Here is a 25,665-nt window from a genome sequence, read left to right as displayed (position 1 = left end):
TCTTGCCCTTCTCCTCCGAACGTGTTCCTGCCTCTCCTCAACAAGAGCCAAGTGTCGCTACATCAGGAAGTGTACCACAGCAGCCATCCTGAAGACAATGACAGGTCTCTGCAGGTGTGTGCGTTTATACAGCTCTTAATTGCTCGTTTCTACAATGGTTTGCACTTTGCAAGAACAGGTGTAGTTTTTGGAGGGTCAGCAATTGCCTAACTGCAAAATCCTTACATCACATTATAATGTTTGAGCCCGCTTAGTATCCAGATCTCACCCAATTCCATGCTCTTTTTCTTCATTTGAATGCATTTCAATATAATTTTAATGGATTCATGATGGCAAAGTGCAAATTTGATAGTGAGTGCAGAACGGCAGCTGAACACCATTTTTTACATGCGCTGCATTTTTATGAGGGTTTTGCACACGCAAATCATTTTCACATACCCTTACATCTACCCCTTAGTCTTATATTGTAAGGCAATGTTTTTAATATCTGTCTGCAAGACAAACATTACTGCATTGTTTTGACCCTGGTGGAAAGAACATTCAACAAAGAATTGGTACCAACACCTTATCTTTTAAGTTACACTGACTCCAGTACTGAACTCAGTTACAGAGGATAGCTATGATGACAGATAAGCAATGTAGTCAGAGCAGTGTGATTCATCCATGTTTAGACTCAATCATTTACTCATTTGGACAAAAATAGATAACATTTGTTATTCACAAGATCCATTTCTATGTAAATATTACAGATTGTGATGAGAAGTCCTCAAATCAAAGTGGCAGACACTTCAAATAATTCAATACTAGTGTCTGAGATTATGTTATGGTGCATTAGGAAGGTAACCACAGCTTATTAACTGTTTATACTGTACTTACTGTCATTGACAACCCTCGCTCAGACCCTTGCATCAAATCACATTTACTGAATATAGACTTGATTTACTGATGGAATACCCAATGCACTGCATTTGCTGGAATGCAACAGAGATAATATCATACATTATTGAGATCTCCCTGGTTACAAGTATGTAAAGCTAGTGATGGAGATGATTCACATTTTAGACAGTACTAACTGGAAGACATCTTATTCTCCAATGACCTTAATGGATTAATGGATGCAAGTTACATCATCCTTTATAAAAAGAACCAGCTTCTTTTTAAATAATAACTGAACTTGTACTATTTTTTTTTTTAATCCAAGCGTAAAAAAAAAAAAAATAGCCTACATAGTTTTTGTTTCTGCAGCCACAGTCTGGTTCTAATTATTCATAGACATTACAAACACAATAGCGGACTTTAACAAATCCAAACACTGATTGTGTCATGTTTGGGAAAAGCCTATAGGAGCTCCAGATAGTTTTTTTATTTCATGTTAATTTAGTGCCACTAGTAAAACACTATTTCTCAAGCTATTTTCTACATACCCCAGCATCCCCAGGCAACCAAGGTTCATTGAGGAGCAGATCTTCACCATTTTGTCATGGATGTGGTCGCTATTTTCAAGCCAGTAGCCACCTGAGTATTCACCCCATCTTAAATGCACTGATGCGTAAAACCAGGTCCTTTGGTCTCATTTTCATTGACATTTCATTGAATGTTGGAGGGCTTTTCTCCCTTAAAAGCTCTATTAGACCAATTAAGCAGAACCCAATGCTCCTTAATTAAATAACTAGAAAAGGGCTTAGATATGGAAAGCTCACAGTCACTGCTTTAACAGCACTTGACTCTCAAAGAAGGGTTAACACATTTTTGTTTCCAGGTTTTTCACTGCAAGTGTTCTTTAGGTAATGCATTTCACTAAAGTACCTCTGCCAATTGCAATTTCTAGGTTGCACAGGTAAGATAATTCAGAGATTCAGTCCAACTACAGTACCTCAAGAAGTAATAAAGATAATTGAACAGTCAATGATACTTGTTTTTCTTTTGTGGACATTAAAATAGATCTGCGGTAAATGTTTTTCCATGTTTTTTTTTTTTTTAATATGTCAATTTGTATACTGATAGAACCATTTAGAGTATGAGATCCTAACTCCATACACGTCACATGACCTTGTCCCACAATTGTTTGATGTAAGCTAAGTGCAATCAAATGCAATCAAGTGATACACGGCACTAAATCAATATGAAATAGATGAATTTCATATCTAGGAAATCTCTTGATGACAGTGATTTTTATCTGCAAACAATTAAGCAGAATGTGTCTCAAATAATGGAGCAGTTATATACAATTAACAACACAGTCATGGTGTGCGCTTGTAATGGCCCTAATTTTAACTCAATCACATTTTCTATGTATAAGATATGGAGTTTATTTTATAAACTGTTCCGTATGTGATGCATCTGTCATTTTAAAAATATGTTTCAACCCTTTTATGGCTGCAGCAGCTGTTTTTTTTTCAGTTTCTGTAGGACTATGAAAAAGCACATTCATCTTGTTAACAGTCTGGGTAATTTTTAGCTAACCATTAAGCAGGCTCTCCATCTTAAATCTTATACATTACTGTACCAGTAACGCTTTCAAAGATTTATGGCCTCTATTAATTACACTGGAAAATTTAGCAAGATTTACTCAGAAATCAATTTCAACATGGACAGTCAACTCCATTTTTTAATTACAATCATAAATAACTAGATTGTATAGCCATTATCTCTTCCATTTTCATGATGTACGAGTTGCAAAAGTAGGGCTTTAGGATTTAAAAAAGAAAAGCGTACAATCAGATCCCGTTCTGAGAACTTTACTACAGCATTATTGTGAGCTGTGGCGATTCTGACAATCTCTAGATTAAAGATGCAGCATGGGGAATGATGGTGAGACCAAGTACCCTGAAATTATTAGTTTTTTTCATTTACCTTTACAAAAGTAAAATGATTCATTTTTAGCTGTAGTTGTTCAACAAAGTAAGTAGAGTGAAACAATATACACAGTTCATTTTTTTTTCTCAGTATGTGTTCTCTCTCTCTCAAAGTGGCTAATTAGCTAGAGGGAATAATTTGGGGGTAATTATATTTATTTTCATTTTGATTCGATTAACACATCATTGAGACACACCATTGTTGATGTGATAATTCAATCCCAAAAGCATTTACTCCATTTATTGCATGGAATTAAAATGTACCCAAATGTTTCCCTCCAGCTAACAAATAAATTGAATTGGGCCCTGCATAAGTGTTTTGAAAAGAACTTTACAACACTTTAGAAGAAAACCCTGTTTTGACATTGGATACAATCTGGCTTTCACAAGAGTCAATAACACCAAAAAATAGATTTTTATGTTTAATAAATGATAATACAGCTCCAAGCGTTCTATTACCCATCCAGAACCACGCTATCCATCACACCTGAGCAGTTTTAGACACGCCTGCTCCCAGCTCATTGATTGCATTGTTATATGTTTCGTAAAAGATATAGTGAAACCCAGATAAAGAACATGAAGCTGACAATTTGGATTTTGTTTGTAATTTTTCAATTATCAATTGTGCTAAGGACTGCCAACTCTGAATTAATCATATCATTGAAAAATAGTAAAAAATAGAACTGACCATAATGGGGTTGAAAAACGTGTGCAAAATTCAGATCCTATCTATACAGTCTGGAATCTGTTATTTTATTATTTTTTAAAAAACGGGGACTATTTTAATGTTCTAAAGATAGTATTTAGTGATGTTCATAAAGTGGTCCCTTGGGGGAACAAACCAAGTTAAAGGGTGTGTGGCGGTTTTAAGATCTAATACCAGCAGCACAGAGCAAATGTATGTATCGGGATGATCTGACAAGGAACAGTTTGTTTGTGAAAAGTTTATTAATGACCCCAGCTGGTCCTCTCATTCAACTGTATCTGTTAGGAATTTTAAAGTCAATGCTACCCAAACCCAGTGTAAACACATCCACAGCTTAAAGTATACCAGATTAAAAAACACACTTGCTACTGGGTAAGGCTGACACGTTTACATTTTTTTGTAAACATGTAAACAACCTGCATTCAACTAAATGGCACCGTTTAAATGAAGGGCAGGGACTTTTGAAGAAAAAACAAATATTGGTATATTAAAAAAAACATATATATATATATATATATATATACCTTTCAATTGGGCATTACATATTTCAGAGGATAGAAAAATAAATAAGATTAAATGGAAAAGTTATTTGCACACATGTGCTTCTGTGATGGAATACCGGGGATTTGGAAAAGCTCATGGCTAATTTAACATAAAGCATGACCTTAAGCACACACTAACAGCGGGTTAAGTTTCACTTTTATCAAACATTCTACACATCTACAGGAAACTTCCATAAACAAAAGAAAAAAAAAGAATATATTTTGGCACTAAAACGTTAGGTTACCGTTACCCTGGTTCCCTGAAAGAGAAGACTACACCAACGAACATTATGTATGGGATATGCCTGCCCATTGGGTAGGTATCGCTGAGCTCTCTATACCAGAGCTGCACATAGGCCCTTTCCTGGTATGATGCACTCGGTCCCGCCCACTGAGGGATTAAAACTGTCATCCCTCAAGCCATTTCTCTTTTTCAACTGAACCTGTGAGGGCGACTGATGCGACCTCGCTGTTGGCGGTCGTCTTCTCTTTCAGGGAGCTGGTCAGACTGACGCAGAGCTCTTGTCCTATCCACATACAGTGCCTTGCATAAGTATTCACCCCCCTTGTACTTTTCCACATTTTGTAGTGTTACAACCTGGAATTAAAATGGATTTAATTAGGATTTTTTGTCACTGATCTACACAAAATAGTCCATAATGTCGAAGTGGGGAAAAAAAATCTACATGTTTTTCAAAATTATTTACAAATAAAAAACTGAAAAGTATTGATTGCATAAGTATTCACCCCCTTTGCTGCGACACCCCTAAATAAGCTCTGGTGCAACCAATTGCCTTCAGAAGTCACATAATTAGTTGAATGGAGTCCACCTGTGTGCAATTAAAGTGTCACATGATCTCAGATTAAATACACCTGTTTCTGGAAGGCCCCAGAGTTTGTTAGAGAGCATATCTAAACAAACAGCATCATGAAGACCAAGGAGCTATCAAAACAAGTCCGGGATAAAGTTCTGGAGAAGCACCAATCAGGGTTGGGTTATAAAAAAATATCCCAAACTTTGAACATCCCCTGGAACACCGTTAAATCCATTATTAAAAAATGGAAAGAATATGGCACAACCGCAACTCTGCCTAGAGAAGGCCTTCCACCAAAACTCAGTGACCAGGTAAGGAGGGCATTAGTCAGAGAAGCAACCAAGATGTCAGTGGTAACTCTGAAGGAGCTGGAGAGATCCACAGCTGAGATGGGAGAAACCGTCCATGTGACAACTATAACGCTCCACAAAGCTGGGCTTTATGGAAGAGTGGCGAGAAGAAAGCCATTGCTGAAAAAAACCCATATCAAATCCCGTTTGGATTTTGCCAAAAGGCATGTGGGAGTCACAGCAAACATGTGGAAAAAGGTTCTCTGGTCTGATGAGACCAAAATTGAACTTTTTGGGCTTAGCGCAAAACGCTGTGTGTGAACACACTGCCTAAGCTACACCGGAGTGGTTTAAAAACAAGAACCTGAATGTCTCAGAATGGCCCAGTCAAAGCCCAGACCTCAATCCGATTGAGAATCTGTGGCAAGACTTGAAAATTGCTGTTCACCAATGGTCCCCATCCAACTTGACAGAGCTTGAGCAATTTTGCCAAGAAGAATGGGCAAAAATTGCAGGATCCAGATGTGGAAAGCTGGTAGAGACTTACCCAAAAAGACTCACAGCTGTAATTGCTGTCAAAGGTGCTTCTACTAAGTATTGACTTTTTTTGATTAATTAACTTTTGTGTCACAATAAAAAATATTTTGCACCTTCAAAGTGTTAAGTATGTTGTGTAAATCGGTAAAAATCCCAATTAAATCCATTTTAATTCCAGGTTGTAACACTACAAAATGTGGAAAAGTCCAAGGGGGGTGAATACTTATGCAAGGCACTGTAGCATCTCAATGTCCGCACTGGGCAGAGGAAATTCAATCTCTCATCCTCCGTTGAAGCAAACAGTGGTGGATGGAAGGAATCCAGTTCAACAGACTGATAAATGTGGAAGGCTGTGATCACCTTGGGGAGGAAAGCAGGGTTGGTGCGCAGGGACCCCCTGCTGCCATCCTCCCAAACACGCCTGCAGGAGCCGGGGCTGGTGCAGGTAGCAGAAGGGACGGGACCTGTATTGGTACCGCAGGAACTTGCTGCCCAGACAGAAGCTCAAGGATCTGTGTCATCTGCTCCTTCAAGTAAATGTCCCTCGCTTGTTTCGACTGCTTCACCCTTCTCGCCTGGGGGAAGAGGGAGTGGCTGCAAGGTCTAAGCACAGGGAATCTCCTGCGAGGGGCTCTGCGAGAGCAGAAGGAGCGGGGGTGGGGCCCCAAGTGCTGCTGACGGCTCGGCCATGGGAGACTCGGCGTCTAACCCCATGGACCTGTTGAGCCTACGGCGACGTATTTTGGGCTGAAGAGCCGCGCATAGGTCGCAAAAATCCTCTCTGTCCATAGCTTCCTGGGCAGGTTGGACTCCCAAGCACTGCACGCAGAGCGAACGCTTGTCCTGGAGTGGCAGGTTCACACTGCACAATGTGCAGGGGTGGAACCACTGGATGCTCGACATGGTGCTTGTTAATGTTGTGCGTGCACTGGAGCTATGCTCGCCAAGTGCACCGAGCAGTATGTGTCCCAAGTGCAGCAAGCACTAGAGTGCTGTGCGCAATTGGCTCTGTGCGCGAGAGACATGCACCGTGCACACTGCCTGGACTAGCTCACTGGAGCTGTGAGCACCGAGGGTATCGGGCACCAAGTTCACCGGGAACCCTAGCATAGCACCGTGCACACAGAGTGTATTAAACACCAAGCATCCTTACTTAGTACCGCGCGCACCAAGTACAATAAGCACCGGGCGTGGAGGGTGCACTGAGCGCTGTTTATACCAAGCACTGGGGTGTTAAACGCTGTGTGTCGTGCGTGACAAGTGAGCAACGCTCCGGGGGCACCGAGCACTATGTGCACCGAGTGCACTAAGCTCACACCCTGGTCAGCGCGTAGCATGCACAGGGGGACACAAGGGCTGAAGCCGCGGTTGGTGAGTTGAAGCAGAGCAAAAAACCATGGTAGAATAGATAGATAGGGAAGAGCACGCTGTTTGTTTACAAGGCCCGATTCACCGAGGTGGACGGGCCTACGCAGCCGACAAGGTCTACTCGACAGCAGGGATGCGGCAAGGCCTAGCCCCGTGGAGGAACTGTGTACTCTCAAGAAAGAAATAGACAACCACTCGCGGGTGACTGAACAGGCAGTCGCTCACACACGATAGAGCGAGGAAGCTGTTGAAAGACAGAAAGGCGAAAGGCTCTGTCTTTCAGCACAAATGCAAGAGAAATACAATCGACTCGATTCAACTCGAGAAGCTCTTTTCTATCAATATGCTCAGCTCAACACAGAGGTCTTATCTTACCCTCTTGAGAAGTAAAAAGAGAAATGGCTTCCTCAGGATGACAGTTTTAATCTCTCGGTGGACGGGACCGAGTGCATCGTCCCAGGAAGGGGCCTATCGGCAGCTCTAGTATAGAGAGCTCAGCGATACCTACCCAATGGGCAGATATATCCCATACATAATGTTCGTTGGTGGTCGTCTTTGAATTGATAGGGAACTGCTAGCTTCACAAAAATTTGCTTCCTTACAATAAATATTGTTACTGAAAATGGGCTTACTAAAACATTATTAGCAATCGTATTGGATGTTGGTTACATATCATCATTTGAAACAACTCTTAATTGAACTTCGCCTGCCTTTTTCTTATAGAGATGAAAAACAATGATTTTAAAATTATTATTATTATTTATTTCTTAGCAGACGCCCTTATCCAGGGCGACTGACATCAGGATATACAGCAAGACAATTTACACTCCACAGGCCAGCCTCTGAGTATTCATTTGGCAGGAAGTCCGACCAGGTGTTATTGCCGACTGTAGTTTCCTGCATAATGGTGCTGGCACAGGGGTATTTAAAGAAATACATCTACAACCAGTCTTTGCGAGAAAAGCTAGGGTGTTTAATAAGGAACAGGATTGGCATTGCGTCAGTATGCAATTGCAACGTAATACAAAACTAGATTGGGGAAAATTGGTACAGACTAGTCATCTGCTGAATGTTAGTTTATAGTGCATGGATTTTCTAAACTAAACTGAGGCATTTACACGTTTAAAGGTGATGTATGTAGTCTTAAGTATTCCTCCTATTTACTTTCTAAAATGTGAAAATTGGTCTTTATTGCCTGTCACACTTGCCAACAACCAAAGTGCGGAGTCTGGCCTGAATGCTGTGTGAACTTCTTTTTGGGAATGTAAAGAATCATTCTACAACTTTGCTTGGAGGAATGTGAAGCTGCCCACACTCATAAGCTTAGAATCAAAGCAGAACATGAAATAAATGTAATGACAGGCCTTGGATTAACTTCATTTTAATTTACATGCCATAAAATCGGTGACTGGTTTAAAAAAAAAAAAAACGGTTTTACAAAGATACAATATACTGTGAGTCAGCTGAGGTCATCTGTAAAAGGAACTATGAATCAGAAAGACTTTGAACCAAGGTACATGCAGTAAAAAGCCCCTTTAACACTGACACTCCTACCTGTGTCCCGTCCCGGGTTCTGGCTACCTGGTCACAATCCCGCGTAGAGTGAAACCATGTACCTGGGTCGTACCCGAGTTGACCCGGGTCGCAGGGACCCACCTGTATTTCAACACGCTTTGAGCTGGTTGGAGCGAGACTAAATGCATGACGGTCGTTCATAAGCCAATGAAATAACAAACAACCACACCTGCATGAAGGTTTCACTTCCACAAGGAACATTTCTGTTTATTCTGTTTATTAGCCATATTTTTGTTGATTAAGACACACCATGAGCCAGACTGCAGCAAAGATGAAGAAACATTTGCTTTAATCAACATTTGGGTTCAATCCAGAGAAGCTTGGATGGAAGCGCATTGTGTACTTGCTTCTTTCACCCAGGCTGAAAGCAGTGTAAAATCGAGTACCCAGACCGCATGACATCGGGTCCCGACCCGGGTAGGGGCTTAAGATTATTCTCATACAAACGACTATAGACATGATTTCTAAAACAGGTCATAAAACATGTTTGTGTATTTTAAAAGGGGCCAGAAGTGGGAACCAACAGGTTTAAAATATGCTTAGCTGTCTAGTTCCTATTTGTCCTGCTTTGATAAAAAAAAAATTCTCCAATAGTCATAGCAGGTTCTAATGTCATCAGCTATATCTGATTGATGTTATTATAATATAAGATTTCATTTGAAACCATTGAGCCAGAAACCTTATAAAATTATGTGTGCTTTATATTTTCTGTCAGAAAATATTTAACATTGATTTAAGCCCTGCCACGATCTTGCATCTTAATGATTGAATGGGTGCCAGATCGGTGACAGGAATAGATGACAGCCTTGATTTAGGGTTGAGTTTATTGATTCTTTTATAGATTTAACTATTTCTTTAATTTCCTTCCCTCCCCAGCTGTGTTGCCTTTCATTTCAATCCTATTCCCTAGCTGTCTTTTCAGACTTGTTTAAACAGGGATGAAGTTAAATGAACACAATGGCCTTGATTTTCAATAGGATGCATCCAGACACAGGATCATAGAGTGTCTATAGGTATTGTAACAAAGTAGGGGTGCCTTGCTACAATTCAGGACCTTCTTGATTATAAAAGAAACATTTACTGGACCACAGAGGTTATTTAAACAGGACAGGGCCTGTATATTTATTCATAAACCCCAAACAAAACAAACAAAAGCCTAACTCCTCAAAGGAGTACTAACTAAACACACAGGAACACCCTGACTACAAGTGGGACAGCTAGGCCGTTTCCCCACCAAACAATTAACAAAAAAACCACACAGGTTTAATACAGCACACTTTTACCTCACGACTGCCAGGAAGCAGAGCACTCCTTTCTGCCTCCTTCTCCTCAGCAGCCCTGAGCAAACTGACTGCCTCTCTTAAATACCCTGCACCTGGTTCTAATTTGACAATGGCTACCAGGTGCAGGGGATAATTAATAATAAAACAATTAACAAAACCCTTCCCAATTAACAAAACTACACAACTTACTGCAGGGAGGATTTCAACCCCCTCCCCGCTGTGCTACAGTATATACAGTTTATAAAAAAGGTCAAGCACCCCAAATCCTTTACACTTCTTATACAGTCTAGGAGTATCAACAAATCAATCTTTGTCAAGGCATCAACCAGTGGTTAAAGAAAACGGCTTGATGCCAGGAGGTTCCCGGTTCTAATCCCAGCTCAGACACTGACCCTGAGCAACTCACTTAACCTCCATGTGCTCCATTCTTCGGATGAGACGTAAAACCAAGGTCTTATTGTAAGTGACTCTGCAGCATCAGCAGTTGTTGATGCATAGTTCATCCCCTAGTCTCTTTAAGTCGCTTTGGATAAAAACGTCTGCTAAATTACTAATCTTATGATGGCACATATTTTTTTTTATTATTATTATTAATTCCGGCACAACATTCAGACTTGGACTAAAACAAAGGGCTCTATTGCGAAGTAAGCAAAGTTTGCCCATAACAAAATGTAATAAAACAAGAATCTACTCAAATAAAATGACTGATCCTCTCTGCAACCAAGTTGCTTCTTGCTATCTTTATAATACTGATGTTGTATTTTGCCATTTCTTCCTAACACAAAGAAAGGGTTCTATGCTTTGTTTCTGCTTCAAAATCATGCCCCAAAATATATATTTTGTCTGTTGTTTATGCTTTTATTCAGCTACAGTGAAATGACTAACAGAATAAATACCAGAGCTGATTTTGTAATTCAGTATAAACTGCTTGCAAATATGCCTAACCCCTCACCTCATCAGAATGAATGCCAAGAGCATTATAAAAATGATTGAAAACACAATTTTCCTTCATCACATAATGCTTCCTGCTGAAATAATATTCTAGGCAATGCAAACACTGTGGGGTCTGAAAAGCGTACTGCATCCTGTATCCTGTATGTATTTATTTATTAGTTTAGGCATATGTTTTTACTTGCTGTTAATACTTAATTTGATATCAAACAGGGTAAAGAAGAAAACACAGCCAGCCTAATTATTATACCTATGTTACTGTTGGTAATTTTGATTAATTCTTCTTCAGGTTTGTTTTAGGAAATATGATCACTGCCCAAAAGTGTTCCCCTCAAAAATCGTTCCAAAAATGTTGCTAAGTAACTTGCTAAGTGGAGAGCCAATACCATTTAAAAGGCACCACCCTATTGTTAAGTTCTGCTAAGTGTACAGCCTTCCACAAATGTTCAACTCTGGGTATCATGCTCCCTTGGATTGCAGACAGTATCACAACTAAAGATCACCGTAAGTCAAGGGTTCCCAAAAATGTTTTATTTATTTTTTTTTTTTTTCCCTGCACCCCCCTTCTACTAAACAGGACACTATTTAGAAAAAAATATGATTTTCCAAAAATAACATAACATCACATGTAAAATGAAACCACACAGGCAGTAGCTTTGTGCTCAAAATTCAGCAGTTTGTTTGCACAGGTCAAATAAACAATTAAGGACCTCGCCAAAGGAAAACCAAATAATAAAAACCTGTGCTAAATTCCAGTCTTCCTCTCACTCTCACTGAGACAGCCTGTGTCACTCACACAGCTGCACTCAGGCATGCACTCCTATTCATCTTTTCGCATTAAACCCCGCCCTCCATAGCCTTCACCAATCCTGGGCATGCCATCCAGACCCCAATCTCAAGCCAGCATTGTAGGGGTACAAATAAATGTCCAGGATTGGTGAACACGGACAGACTGGCAACCATCACCCCCCCCCCCCCCCCATCAATACATAGTTCCACATTTAAAATGACAAAAAAAGGATGTGGAGGATTTAAAAACCCATTTAATTGATTCACAGCCAAACCCCGTAAATTAAACTGATATTATTATTATCATTATTATTATTACAGTATACCTAGGCTTGCTACTATTCGATCTTTATTTTTCCATTCAAGCAGAGATCTTTATGCTTTAAAAAAACAGACTTTTCATGCCATTGAGAAACGTCTCATTTAGCGAAACCCCCTTATCATATTCAACATGCAACAAAACCATGGTTACAAATGACTTCCTGTGAAAATGGTCTATGATTTGAATGGGCTTCCTGTCTATTTAGAGATATCTCCAAATTAACAGGAAGTTATTTCGAGATAGCTCTAAATGATTTAGTGATATCTATAAAAGAACAGGAAGTTATTTTGACATATCTTCAATGATTTAGTGATAGATTTAAATGAACAGGAAGTCATTTAGAGATATCTTCAAATAATTTAGAGATATCTTTAAAACCCTCATTTTAAGATATCTCTAAAATGACAGATGGTGTACCGGTACCATGCTAGCAAAATCCGTATGGTTTCCATATTATTTAAAGATATCTGTAAATCAATTTGAGATATCTTTATTTTATTTTTAGATATATCTCATATATTTACAGTTATCCCTAATTGATCTATAGATTTTTAAAATGAATTTTAGATATCTTAAAAACGGCACAATTAACGATATCTGTAATTCAATATGAGATATCCTGAAATGTTTTACAGATATCTTACAGCTTTTCTATATGTGGATACAAGTTTACCATTGCCAAATTAGAGTTTTCTTCAAAACAGTAATCAGCTTAATGATGGAGAAAGAGTATCATGTGGTACCTAATGTTATACTAATTTTACTATGCTATTAAGCAAATGCTTTCATTATTCAGGTATTTTCTTTTGTTTCATTAACAGATTTTTTGAATGTAATTTTTTGTCTTTTTATCTTTTTAATCTTTTGGTGGAATTTAATATTATTATTTATATTATTATTATTTATTTCTTAGCAGATGCCCTTATCCAGGGTGACTTACAATTGTTACAAGATAACACATTATACATTATTTCTACATACAATTCCCCATTTATACAGTTGGGTTTTTACTGGGGCAATCTAGGTAAAGTACCTTGCTCAAGGGTACAACAGCAGTGTCCCTCACTGGGGATTGAACCCACGACCCTCCGGTCAAGAGTCCAGAGCCCTAACCACTACTCCACACTGCTGTAAACCATTATAAAGGTCATACTTATCAAGGTCAATGAGATACATGTTCATGGCACAAAGCTACTAAGTAAAGAATCTGGGCACAGACCTATCCATTTGTTGTTTATGCCTTTTGAGGAAGCACTTCAATGAGAAAGTATTTTTTAGTAAATGTTGCTTTTATATAGGCCTTCGCCCCCCACCCCCGACATAACAGTGTACATTCTAAAACTTGTGTTGGATCAGGATAATCATAAGATAGCTACAATAACAAATACCTATGAAATATTCATAGCAAGTTTCCATTTGCTGCCCATTTTCACAGTAATATTACATGTATACAATATCAGAAACCTTTTAAGGGCTATTGAATAAGCATGTGATTTGTATCTATCCTGATTACAACCTTGGCAGCAATGACAGATTGACCTCCTTGCAAATGCTAAATCTGTATGTGCAATTTCTCTTCAACTGAGAAAATGAAATAAATAAATACAAATAAAATATGTAATCTATTTTTAATACAAATGCTTTTAAACAATAATAAATGTAAGGACTTAAACACTCAATAGTGCTAAATTTAGAAATACAGTACTAAAAGAATCAACAATTAAATGATACGGCCCCTGGTGTTGAATAGCTGTTTGTATTCAAAGCTGCATTTTGGAATGTATCTTGCTTTCATTCAAATTCACAGACAGAATGAATTGTACTATTCGAAATTACACTGCGTTGCTAAGCAGTTGTGGAGCATAATCTAATTAAAGTAATTATCTAAAATCAGCTGTTTAATTTAGGTTTATACATACTTGTACATACATTGTTCTTATATAAACAGAATTGTTCATGAAGTGCTGTGTTTATTTCACTCATCAGGGTGTCCGTATACAACCCACTTCATCCCCAAACATCTACAGTGCCTTGCGAAAGTATTCGGCCCCCTTGAACTTTGCGACCTTTTGCCACATTTCAGGCTTCAAACATAAAGATATGAAACTGTAATTTTTTGTGAAGAATCAACAACAAGTGGGACACAATCATGAAGTGGAACGAAATTTATTGGATATTTCAAACTTTTTTAACAAATAAAAAACTGAAAAATTGGGCGTGCAAAATTATTCAGCCCCCTTAAGTTAATACTTTGTAGCGCCACCTTTTGCTGCGATTACAGCTGTAAGTCGCTTGGGGTATGTCTCTATCAGTTTTGCACATCGAGAGACTGAAATTTTTGCCCATTCCTCCTTGCAAAACAGCTCGAGCTCAGTGAGGTTGGATGGAGAGCATTTGTGAACAGCAGTTTTCAGTTCTTTCCACAGATTCTCGATTGGATTCAGGTCTGGACTTTGACTTGGCCATTCTAACACCTGGATATGTTTATTTGTGAACCATTCCATTGTAGATTTTGCTTTATGTTTTGGATCATTGTCTTGTTGGAAGACAAATCTCCGTCCCAGTCTCAGGTCTTTTGCAGACTCCATCAGGTTTTCTTCCAGAATGGTCCTGTATTTGGCTCCATCCATCTTCCCATCAATTTTAACCATCTTCCCTGTCCCTGCTGAAGAAAAGCAGGCCCAAACCATGATGCTGCCACCACCATGTTTGACAGTGGGGATGGTGTGTTCAGGGTGATGAGCTGTGTTGCTTTTACGCCAAACATAACGTTTTGCATTGTTGCCAAAAAGTTCGATTTTGGTTTCATCTGACCAGAGCACCTTCTTCCACATGTTTGGTGTGTCTCCCAGGTGGCTTGTGGCAAACTGTAAACGACACTTTTTATGGATATCTTTAAGAAATGGCTTTCTTCTTGCCACTCTTCCATAAATGCCAGATTTGTGCAGTATACGACTGATTGTTGTCCTATGGACAGAGTCTCCCACCTCAGCTGTAGATCTCTGCAGTTCATCCAGAGTGATCATGGGCCTCTTGGCTGCATCTCTGATCAGTCTTCTCCTTGTATGAGCTGAAAGTTTAGAGGGACGGCCAGGTCTTGGTAGATTTGCAGTGGTCTGATACTCCTCCCATTTCAATATTATCGCTTGCACAGTGCTCCTTGGGATGTTTAAAGCTTGGGAAATCTTTTTGTATCCAAATCCGGCTTTAAACTTCTCCACAACAGTATCTCGGACCTGCCTGGTGTGTTCCTTGTTCTTCATGATGCTCTCTGCGCTTTAAACAGACCTCTGAGACTATCACAGTGCAGGTGCATTTATACGGAGACTTGATTACACACAGGTGGATTCTATTTATCATCATTAGTCATTTAGGTCAACATTGGATCATTCAGAGATCCTCACTGAACTTCTGGAGAGAGTTTGCTGCACTGAAAGTAAAGGGGCTGAATAATTTTGCACGCACAATTTTTCAGTTTTTTATTTGTTAAAAAAGTTTGAAATATCCAATAAATTTCGTTCCACTTCATGATTGTGTCCCACTTGTTGTTGATTCTTCACAAAAAATTACAGTTTCATATCTTTATGTTTGAAGCCTGAAATGTGGCAAAAGGTCGCAAAGTTCAAGGGGGCCGAATACTTTCGCAAGGCACTGTAAGTCCTGTACATCTGTGTATTTATATGAGCTCTTATTGATGGCTCTACAGTACTTGCATAATACTTTAATTTATTCAGGTCATCAAGACATTACCTTTTTGACACTGACTAAGCAACTCTAGTTTAACTCCCCTATTGGGAGGTATATATAGCTGTAACTTTTTGTCACCAAGAGCTTTAGATGCCCCCTCTTTCATTAAATGGTGAATCATGCAGTTTTAGCAAAGGGCCTTGGAGAAATGGATTTCCATATAAAAGCTGTAAACAAAAAACAGGGAGGGGTGATGGGTGACCACTTTCCTAATACTGTAGGTCTGCAAGATGACAATTTGAAAACATGTGTCAGGGTTTAACAACAAGCCTACTGGTTTAGGCAGGCAGTTACATCCACTCCTCTCACTGGTAAAATCTGCTCAAAATACTTTGATCTGGCCTGTAAAACATTTCTAATCTCAAACTGAATCCTCAAGTTTTAGTTCTCTTTATCTGTTCTGTGCACCATACATTTATGCCTGTAAGTATTCAGAAGCAGGTGAATGTTTTGCAAGAACTGAGGTAACAGGGAATCGTGGGCAATGGTTTCTTGCCTGAAAGGGAAAGAAAGTTCACTTACATGCTTCATGAAAAGAAATCCAATCACTGCCATGCGTGTTGTACAGGCTGATCAATCATTGTTTGTTTAAAAGGGTACAAAGATAACAAGATACCACAAGCTTATTAAAAAATAAAGTATTAAAAAATAAATCTCTTTGAAAAACCAACCATCCATCAGTGAGAAAGGGATATCTCACTGCTTCTTTCATTATGTACATGCTTTTTACCTAAAAAAAAAGAAACTAATTTCCCACATTCCAACAAATGTTTCAGCACTACCTACCATATCAAAAAGTAGCCCTTAAATGTCACTGTATACATACTATATATACAGAATTACTTAATGATTGTATACAGCACTGCTCTGTTTTATTAGCTGTACTAAACTAGGATACTAGGTTACAAAACATATTTTAGGAGTAGTAACTACTGCAATAATAGGTCTAGGTCATATATAATTGACATGTGAACATGATTTTGTGTAATTGGTAATCGATTAATGGTATTCCAAATCTAGCCACATGGTAAAAGCTCTGTGATATCTTTTACTTCTGGCCTTTCTTCTTATGACATGGCAATTCTAACAATCCCCTTTTTTATGGGATTAGCCATTAACAGGAGCCCATTACACAATAGAGGCTACTCATTTTTACCACAGGCCATTGAAACACAAATGAACTTCATTCCAAGTCACTTCAATTTTTTTATTTGCTCTATTATTTATTTGTTCAGATATCTGGACCTTTAAAACCACAAAAAACATGAAATTACAATAAAATCACATATTGGCACCACAACATACAGCTATAGCCGAAAGTTTTGCCTCACCAACTAATCTTGCTTCATAGACGACTAAAAACCTGCTAAATAACGTTAATGTTAACATACTGAATTGCATATGGCTTTGTAGTTTTTCTTATACTGACAAATTTAAAAATGTGACATTTTGAAATCTAACAAGAGATACTGTACTACTGTTATTGCTTCTGGTAGACGTTTGCAATAGCATTTTGTAGTTTATTTGATTACGTGATGTTAAATAAAAGATCTAAATTATGTTTAGATGTTTGTTTGTTTTTATTATGTCTCAGTCCTAAAATTCTAGGTGATGCAAAACTTTTGGCCATAGCTGTAGGTGCGTAAAAAGTAATCTCTTTTCTTTTTTTCTGTTCTTTTATTTGTCTTTAAAAAAAATTGGTTAGAGGAAGAAAATGGAGAATAACTTTTGTTTGTGCTGCATTTGGTTACAGACCGAAATGAGAAAGAAAAAAATATAGATGCTCTGTCTCCCAATCCTAAGGAAATGTACATGTGAGGCACAAAACACTCAAACACTAAGTGATCACTGATTGAGACAACCACGTGTCTCTGGGATTTACAACACATTCTGTTGTAAACAGCATTTTTATTAGATAAAATTGTTTGGTTTACTTTTAAATATTAGCTTTTTTTCCTAATAAAACAATAGGTCACACTTAAAATATGTTGTCAATGTAGCAGAAAATTAGATTACTACTAAGTAAAGCTGACGGTACCAAAGCTAACAATGAAGGAATAAACTTCATTTACATATTAATCAACCCTCTCCCACACCCAAGGTCACCCTCCTAAACTAATTTGCATTTCTCTTGTTCCAACGGAATTTCATTGCTCAGCATATGCAGGGCAGCAGATGTGATTTCAAAATGAGCCAAAAAAAAGAAGAGGGAGAACAATTCAAATTCTTTCCTGACCAGACTACTTATGTTTTTCGGTATTGAACCATGCAGTTGAAAGCAGCATGCAGTGAAAGCAAATTAAATTACATACAATTAGAAATCTTTTTGCTTACCTGCCCAGCTGGAAATCCAAATATAAAAAGTTATTTGTATTTATGTGTTGCTGACAAAAGAGGACCTACCACGTAATACGGTGAGTCTGGTGGAGGAACTTGTCTCTCCAACACTGTTGGAGGCAACACATTCATATATAGCCTCATCTCGAGGGGTACGCAGGGGCTGAATTCTTAACACAGACCCAGATCCATCATCAAACTCTATCACCTGCAGGTGTGAGAAACAAGATATGTTAAAGGAGTCTTTATGTCCAGAATATGTTACTTAACGTGTACTAAAGTGAAAAATAAATGTTTTCGTTTTATATTTATTTAGAATTGCAATAGCTGGCTCAGAGTGAATTACCAGTCAGTAATACAACTGTGGGGTTTTAGGATGCTGTCAGAAGCTGGTATGGCTCAATTAGGTAAAATGAATTCAATATCCAAAGGTAATACAGTACTACTGGCATGTAAAACACTCTTTAGGCCAGATATTGTGGTTTACACTATATACTGAATTTAGTAATAGTAATGAAAATGACAATTTGTTCGATGAAAAGGAACTAGCCATGTGACTTGAAAAAAAGATAGACAGTGGTATTCCACAGGCTGTGTTTTGTTCAAATGTTAATGTATTTATTTATTTCTGCCATGAATTCCATGTGTTATGATAAGTATTGTATTATACTGTGGTTTAAAACAAAAGTGAATTCCCTTAATTGGATTTATGTACATGATTGTGCTTTTATGATTTTATCTTGTTCAGTATTTGTCAGAAAGTGTGTAGGCGTATTCAAACTTTCAGTTTTCATTTCAGTAGAGCGCCTGTTGTACGTTTAGAGAGCTTGGTTTGTTTTGTTGTAAGAATATCACAATGAACTGAGAATAATACTTCATCCCCTGACAGGAAGCATTACAGAATTATGTGAGATGAACAGATGTCTAATAATTAGTAATTACTGGTGGAGTGTAGAAATAGTAAGGATTCAGTATATATTATAATCCTTTGTCGTACTATCCGGGGTTCCAATAATTGTTCCTCAAAATTTAAGATAATAATAGTTTTCAAAACAGAGCCTTTTACAAAGTAAGGACCATTTTAAACCAAGTATATGCCCAGTGTTGAACATCAAGATACAACAGTGCCATTAACAGTGACTGATTAAAACAACACTCTGAGATGAAAATATAATTCTCTTTATTTTACCAAGGGAATTCTTGCTCCTATTTTGGCTGATAACATTAAAATGTTTGACACACATCTCCCCTTTATCTACAGCATGCTTTTGCACTACCTCCAATGCATAAACCGATTCAACATTTAATTGCAGACCAGTTTTTATTGAGAGTTCATCTTTCTAGTGCCACAAGCAAGTAGGAATAAAAATATGGTCATTGTGCAATGTGAAAACTAGTACAAGTGGTATTTGGCATAGAAGTTATCAAATAATGCATTGTCTGCTTGCATGAGGCACAGTGACAATGAAACAATGCAGTAGAGCTTGTTAAGGTCCCAGAGAGTTCTTTTAAGCATTTGTTCTATGGTTTCTCCATTGACTGTAAAATAAGGCCACAATTAAACGTACAATGATCCTCACAATGGACAAATCAAAACACACTCAAATCTGAACCCCTGCTTGCTGATCATGCTTGGCTACAGTATCTCTACATTTAAACTATGGTATTCAATAAATACATTTATAAAGAAAGAAAAAGAAAACATGCTGGTTTTTCATAAAGGTCCAGAACAAAAATGGTAAGGATAATGGTAAAAAATAATCAAAATCCTTCTATCTCAATAAACATTATAACTAGGGGTCTACCTAATTCGAAATTTCGCAGAAATCGGGAAGTTGAGGGGTCACCATGAAATTAGGGAACAATGCATACCAGACTAGTATGGAGAGAAAAAAAAGAAACCTAATTTAAAATGAACTACTGCACACCACAAGCGATCGCAAACTATGTATTTTCATTCTGTAGATAGTTTTTTTTTTTACTCTTTCCCTGTCCTGTGTGCAACTGACAGGAATACTTTTGAGTCACTTTTGACTGTACTAATAAAATAAATTCCTGGATGGGACAAACAACATGACAACGAACCTGCTGCATATATGGCCTTTATTAAAGAATGCCAGATACCCTTGAGGGTAACCGAGTTTTGGGCCTGTTTCTAATCGATTTCAACATCTGTATAACTTGGCAAAGCTTTACCTTACACTTCCAACCAATTCAGTGGCTGCAGAATGTGCAGTCTCAATGTATGGACAAGTCCACACCATAGAGAATGTCAGCTGCAACTGCTGGGGGATGTTGCATACTTGCCTTTAACAAATGACAGCACTCTGTTTCAATAAGGAAGCAAGTACCACTATTTTTAGGCCTTTATAGTGCTCTGAAATATTATCTGCTTAGGTTTATTTAATGTTTAAACAGGTCTGTGAAATGTTCGCAAAATCCTAATTTTATTCCATAACCTACCCGGAAAAAATAGGCAAATTCTCTGCGATTTAAGTAGATCCCTCATTATAATTGATTTCTTAAGGTGGATTCATTTTCAATGTAGGAGGATGACGTGGTTAGATGGAATACAGAATAGCGTAGTCTATCTCAGTCACACATACATTATATAAAAATGCAACCTTTGACTGAATTTACCAAAATGAAATTAAAATCATGCTATCACGCAACTTCGTAAGTCTAAGCAGGTGCTAAAAATAAACCGGGATATTAAAAAAAAAATAAAACAATGTTATGAGCTTAAAAAAAAAACTATTTAGAACATGTTTGTCACAATGATAGAAAGTGATTTTACAATTTTACAACACCCAGTCGTGACCACCCCCTATCGCTTAATCAAATAAAGAAATTAAACCACAATACATAACTAATATTAAAATGAAACATTAAGTATCTGCACAGCATTGATCTTTAAACCATAAGTCATACACAAATATATATTGCTTACATGCTAAATACTTACAGTCTACAGAAACACCTGTGTAATGAATATTTTTATTTTTTAAGAAACTGCACATGCAGGATACATTAATGGACTGTTAACACTAATGAAGAAGCTGTCAAGGTGCTGTGTACTTTGACGGTCTTTGCAACAGCATGTGATGTTACAACCGATCTCTCCCAGTGGAATGAGCATTGGGCGGGAGAGATCAATGGGCTCTGAAAGAAAGTTTGCTTAATTAGTGATGATGTGCCATGTGAACGAGCGCAGAGGGTCAGTGCCAGCTTGCTTTTGCCAATGGTGATATGAGTTTATAACAGTGCTCAATGAAAAAGTTAAACTCTGATAAGATCAAACACTTGCTTGGTAACAAAACTGCAACCAAAGCCAATCTACTGTGATCAAATTAGGCAAAGAGAGTTAAAAAAAAAAAAAAAAGAATCAACACGCAATCTTATCAGTGTTCAGCTGTGCTGTGTGATGTTATTGATGGTGACCAGCCAAAGCCTTAATACAATTCTTCAGCATAGTTAAAATTCACTATAGTTACTAGAATTCATGCAGTTTACCCATCGTAAGCCAAAGGGCTTTAGACCACCAATATTACAGTGATCATTATTTTGCTGTTGCCAGTTTTAAAATGTCGAACATGCGATGAATCACTGTATCTAGAGCAAGGCAGCGTTTTTAATTACAAATCTCTCCCCAGATCTATGACTCTCGTCTCACTTCAACCATGCATGTAAAAGCCTGATAAAGTGATTATTAAAGCCCATTAATGTATTACAGATCACAAGCATGCCATGAGGAGTACCAAGCACTTTTGAGCATTCAAATGTCGAGCATTTTACATCAGAACAATAGACCTAATACCTCAAATCTCTGGTTGCTGACTTTCTTCCCCTTCTTATTCCACACAATCTTAGGCCTTGGGTCTCCCGTGGCTTGGCAAATGAATGATGCTACCCCTCCTGACACTCCCGTTTGATCATCGGGAGTTCGTGTAAACTTTGGTGGTGCTGGAACAGTAAAGAGAACAGAAAGTTAGAATCACATGTGGCAACTTCTTGAAATAGCTGCTTGAAGATCACACACATTGTAAGTGTGTTTAACTGAACTAAAATGAAGACATTTAATTTATTACAGTTCCTATCTGTCGACATTGAAATTAATTGAATAATCAGTAGTTTTATGTAATACTGGGCCCATATTCACAAAACTTAAAGAACTGAATATTTTGTTATGTAATGTTTTGTCAAGGGCTCATTTTTAAAGCCCATTTTGAGTTACTCATTTATTCAAGTGTTTTAGAGTGGTTTTATTAGCTTATTCTCATTTTAAACCCCTGTTTAACTTAAGATAATGTTTATGAACATTTTCCAAAAAGAGTCTTTAAAACACATGCTTAAAAAAAGTCCTGAATTATTTTTTTAAAGGGTCCACAATTTGTCATATAGCATAAGCTTTAGTTTCTTAAACTGAACAGAGCATTAGTTCACACAAGTTTTCTATTCACTGCACAGTACAATTAAAATCTGGTCATTTATTTTACATACATGATTGACATAAATGTTTCTACAGCAGGAATCCGCATGTCATGGCCATCTAAACAAGTTAAACATAGTCAGTAACTAACTCAGATGATTTTACTTGCACTGTGGACCAGTACAATACTGGCCTCTAATTATAACTTTCCCTGTCAACTGTGCTGCTTAAGCTAACAAAGTGTGAGGATGATTGCAGCACACTTGATTAACCGCTGCTGTCGCACATCTAGTTGGCAACGTTCCAGTGCATTGACTGATTTGACTAGTACACTGACATGATAGGCTCTTTGGCTACCACCTGATAGGTCATTCAAGGTTTTCAGGTTCTGATTGGTCCAAAGCTCTTGTGTTTCCAGTAAACACCAAAATACAACTTGTATAATGCAACTGAGAAAACAGGTGACAGAACTGTGAATGAAGGAAAACAGTGCTCCTTTTGTCCAACACCACCACATGGGCCATACTGTTATCTTGGCATGTCTGGGAACTACTAGCTATTGCAAAGCACTCACAATCTTGTCACCAGACAGCAGTGTTGAATCATATCTCCCTGACCCACACAACATTGCCTTAGCCCCAACTGTAACTGAACAGGTATAGCCTTACAGTAAAGTTTACATTTCTGTCCCTTACAGACTGAATAGTGTGGAAGAACTGGGTATTTGGCAGTTGCTTCCCAACCTACCAAAAATGTTAATTCAAAGTGGGCTCCACACTAGTCTGCTGTCTCTTTATTCTCATGGAGGTTTAAAGTCAATTGGTGTTGACTAAAACTGGGTATTCATGCATTGTTGTCTTTCTTTTCTGCGTCAGAACTCTTTGTTATCTCACTGTGAACAGCATGTCTGCACTCCACTACAGAATTCAGATATGACAGGTGCTAAGAGACCATCAAGATCAAAATAAGGTGTTGCTCCATCTGTGCAGATGCAGAGCAACTCTTATCAATCACTTTATCATTTCAGGAGGCCATTATCTGTAAGGTATTTGCTTACAAGTAAACAAGTTTAGCACTTAAATGCTTTTTCATATTCTTTTTAACTTGTACTGACAGTTGAAATACAAACACACCCACAGCATGCAATTTAAATACACTTACATATGAAAATGAATCTATAGGCTGTTATCAATCATTTGTAAAGAACGAAGCACTGCAAATACATTTAAAACACTGTTGAAGAGAGTTGTAGCTGCTCATAAAACATGCCTACACTACCGGTTAAAAGTTTTAGAACATCCCCATTTTTCCAGTTTTTATTGAAATTTAAGCAGTTCAAGTGAATAACCTGAAATGGTACAAAGGTAAGCGGTAAACTGCCAGAGGTTAAAAAAAGTTTAGGTTACCAAAAACTGAAAAATAATGTACATTTCAGAGTTATACAAAAAGGCCTTTTACAGGGAACAAGTAATGGGTTAACAACTTACAGCTGTTCTGCAGCAATGGAAGTAAATTAAGTCTTGAAAGTTGATGCTAACAATTCCTACAGGTGTCCCAACTTTTGTTGATTACTTACAAACCCTCTGTCTGTATAAAAGCAGTGTTGGAACAGACTGTGTTACTACACCCTCTTAAGCATTATTTGGACAGTATTGTACTGCAGGAAGTAGTATATTGCTCTCATAATGGCGAGAAAAAGGCAATTAACAAAGGAAGACAGACAGACCATTATAACCCTTAAAAGTGTAGGTCTTTCCTTTAGGGAAATTGCAAAGAAAGCCAAGGTGCCAGTGAGTACAGTTTCCTACACCATCAAAAGGCACTTGGAAACTGGAGGAAACTCTGACAGAAGAGGTCTGGCAGACCCAAAGCCACAACAGAATCAGAAGACAAGTTTCTGAGAGTCAACAGCTTGCGTGATAGGCGGCTCACAGGACAACAGCTTCAAGCACAGCTTAATACTGGTCGAAGTAAGCAAGTCTCAGTTTCAACTGTGAAGAGAAGACTTCGAGTTGCAGGTTTGACAGGTCGAGTGGCAGTAAGAAAGCCATTGCTAAGATGGCAAAATAAGAAAAAGAGGCTTGCCTGGGCCATGAAGCACCGCCAGTGGACTACTGAAGACTGGAAGAAGGTCTTATGGACCGATGAATCAAAATTTGAAATCTTCGGTTCATCACGCAGGGTTTTTGTACGCCGTCGAATAGGCGAAAGGATGGTTCCTCGGTGTGTGACACCAACTGTCAAACATGGAGGAGGAAGCGTGATGGTCTGGGGCTCTTTTGCTGGATCCAGAGTAGGCGACTTGCACAGAGCGAGTGGCACCCTGAACCAAAACTGCTACCACAGCATTTTGCAGCGCCATGCAATACCCTCTGGTATACGCCTAGTTGGTCAGGGGTTCATCCTACGGCAAGATAATGACCCAAAACATACCTCCAGGCTATGTCAGAACTACCTTAGAAGATGGAAAGAACAAGACGGTAGGCTTCAAATCATGGAATGACCAGCACAGTCTCCAGACTTAAACCCCATCGAGCTGGTTTGGGATGAAATGGACAGAAGGGTGAAAGCAAAGCAACCTACAAGTGCAACACATTTGTGGGAACTTCTGCAACAGTGTTGGGAAGAACTTTCCGAACAATATTTGATTTCCATTGTAGAAAGAATGCCACGAGTGTGTTCGGCTGTTATATCTGCAAAAGGTGGCTACTTTGATGAGTCAAAAATTTAGATTAAATTTTGTTAAACAAAACGATTCCATGATTTCTTTTTTTATTTCCAATTGTTTATTTGTTCTATGCTTTAATTTCAGAGTACACTGAGATTAAACTGCGTAAATTTCAATAAAAACTGGAAAAATGGGGGTGTTCTAAAACTTTTGACCGGTAGTGTATTTGGAGGTGATTTTAGACTCTTTGTAAACAAACTATAATCTTAGACAAGTGCCATAAAACAAGATGGATTTGGGGATTTTAAATATTGTACAACCTTAGATAAACAGCATCATGTCTGTGTATGCTACCTCATTGACAAAGTACAGTAACAGCATAACAAATTGTGCAGAACACAGAGTCTGTCTACTCAAGCTTTATAGAATATTATTACTGTAAGTATTTTAA

At 38.1% G+C, this 25,665-nt stretch overlaps 1 protein-coding gene across 26 annotated transcripts in view; it reads right to left on the bottom strand.

Moving 5' to 3' along the window:
• LOC117409284 (receptor-type tyrosine-protein phosphatase delta) overlaps window positions 1-25,665 on the bottom strand; it is a 696,619-nt gene that overhangs the window by 120,861 nt on the left and 550,093 nt on the right. For all 26 annotated transcript variants that reach the window (XM_059001224.1, XM_059001244.1, XM_059001233.1 and 23 more), the window contains 2 exons: window positions 21,935-22,080; window positions 18,184-18,325 (listed from right to left, as the gene is read on the bottom strand). In XM_059001224.1, coding sequence (XP_058857207.1) covers window positions 18,184-18,325; window positions 21,935-22,080 — 288 coding nt within the window. The remainder of the gene's footprint in view (window positions 1-18,183; window positions 18,326-21,934; window positions 22,081-25,665) is intronic.

Source organism: Acipenser ruthenus, chromosome 2, assembly GCF_902713425.1.
Source record: "Acipenser ruthenus chromosome 2, fAciRut3.2 maternal haplotype, whole genome shotgun sequence".
In the NCBI taxonomy this organism is placed as follows: domain Eukaryota; kingdom Metazoa; phylum Chordata; class Actinopteri; order Acipenseriformes; family Acipenseridae; genus Acipenser; species Acipenser ruthenus.
This window is presented reverse-complemented; position numbering and strand designations above follow the sequence as displayed.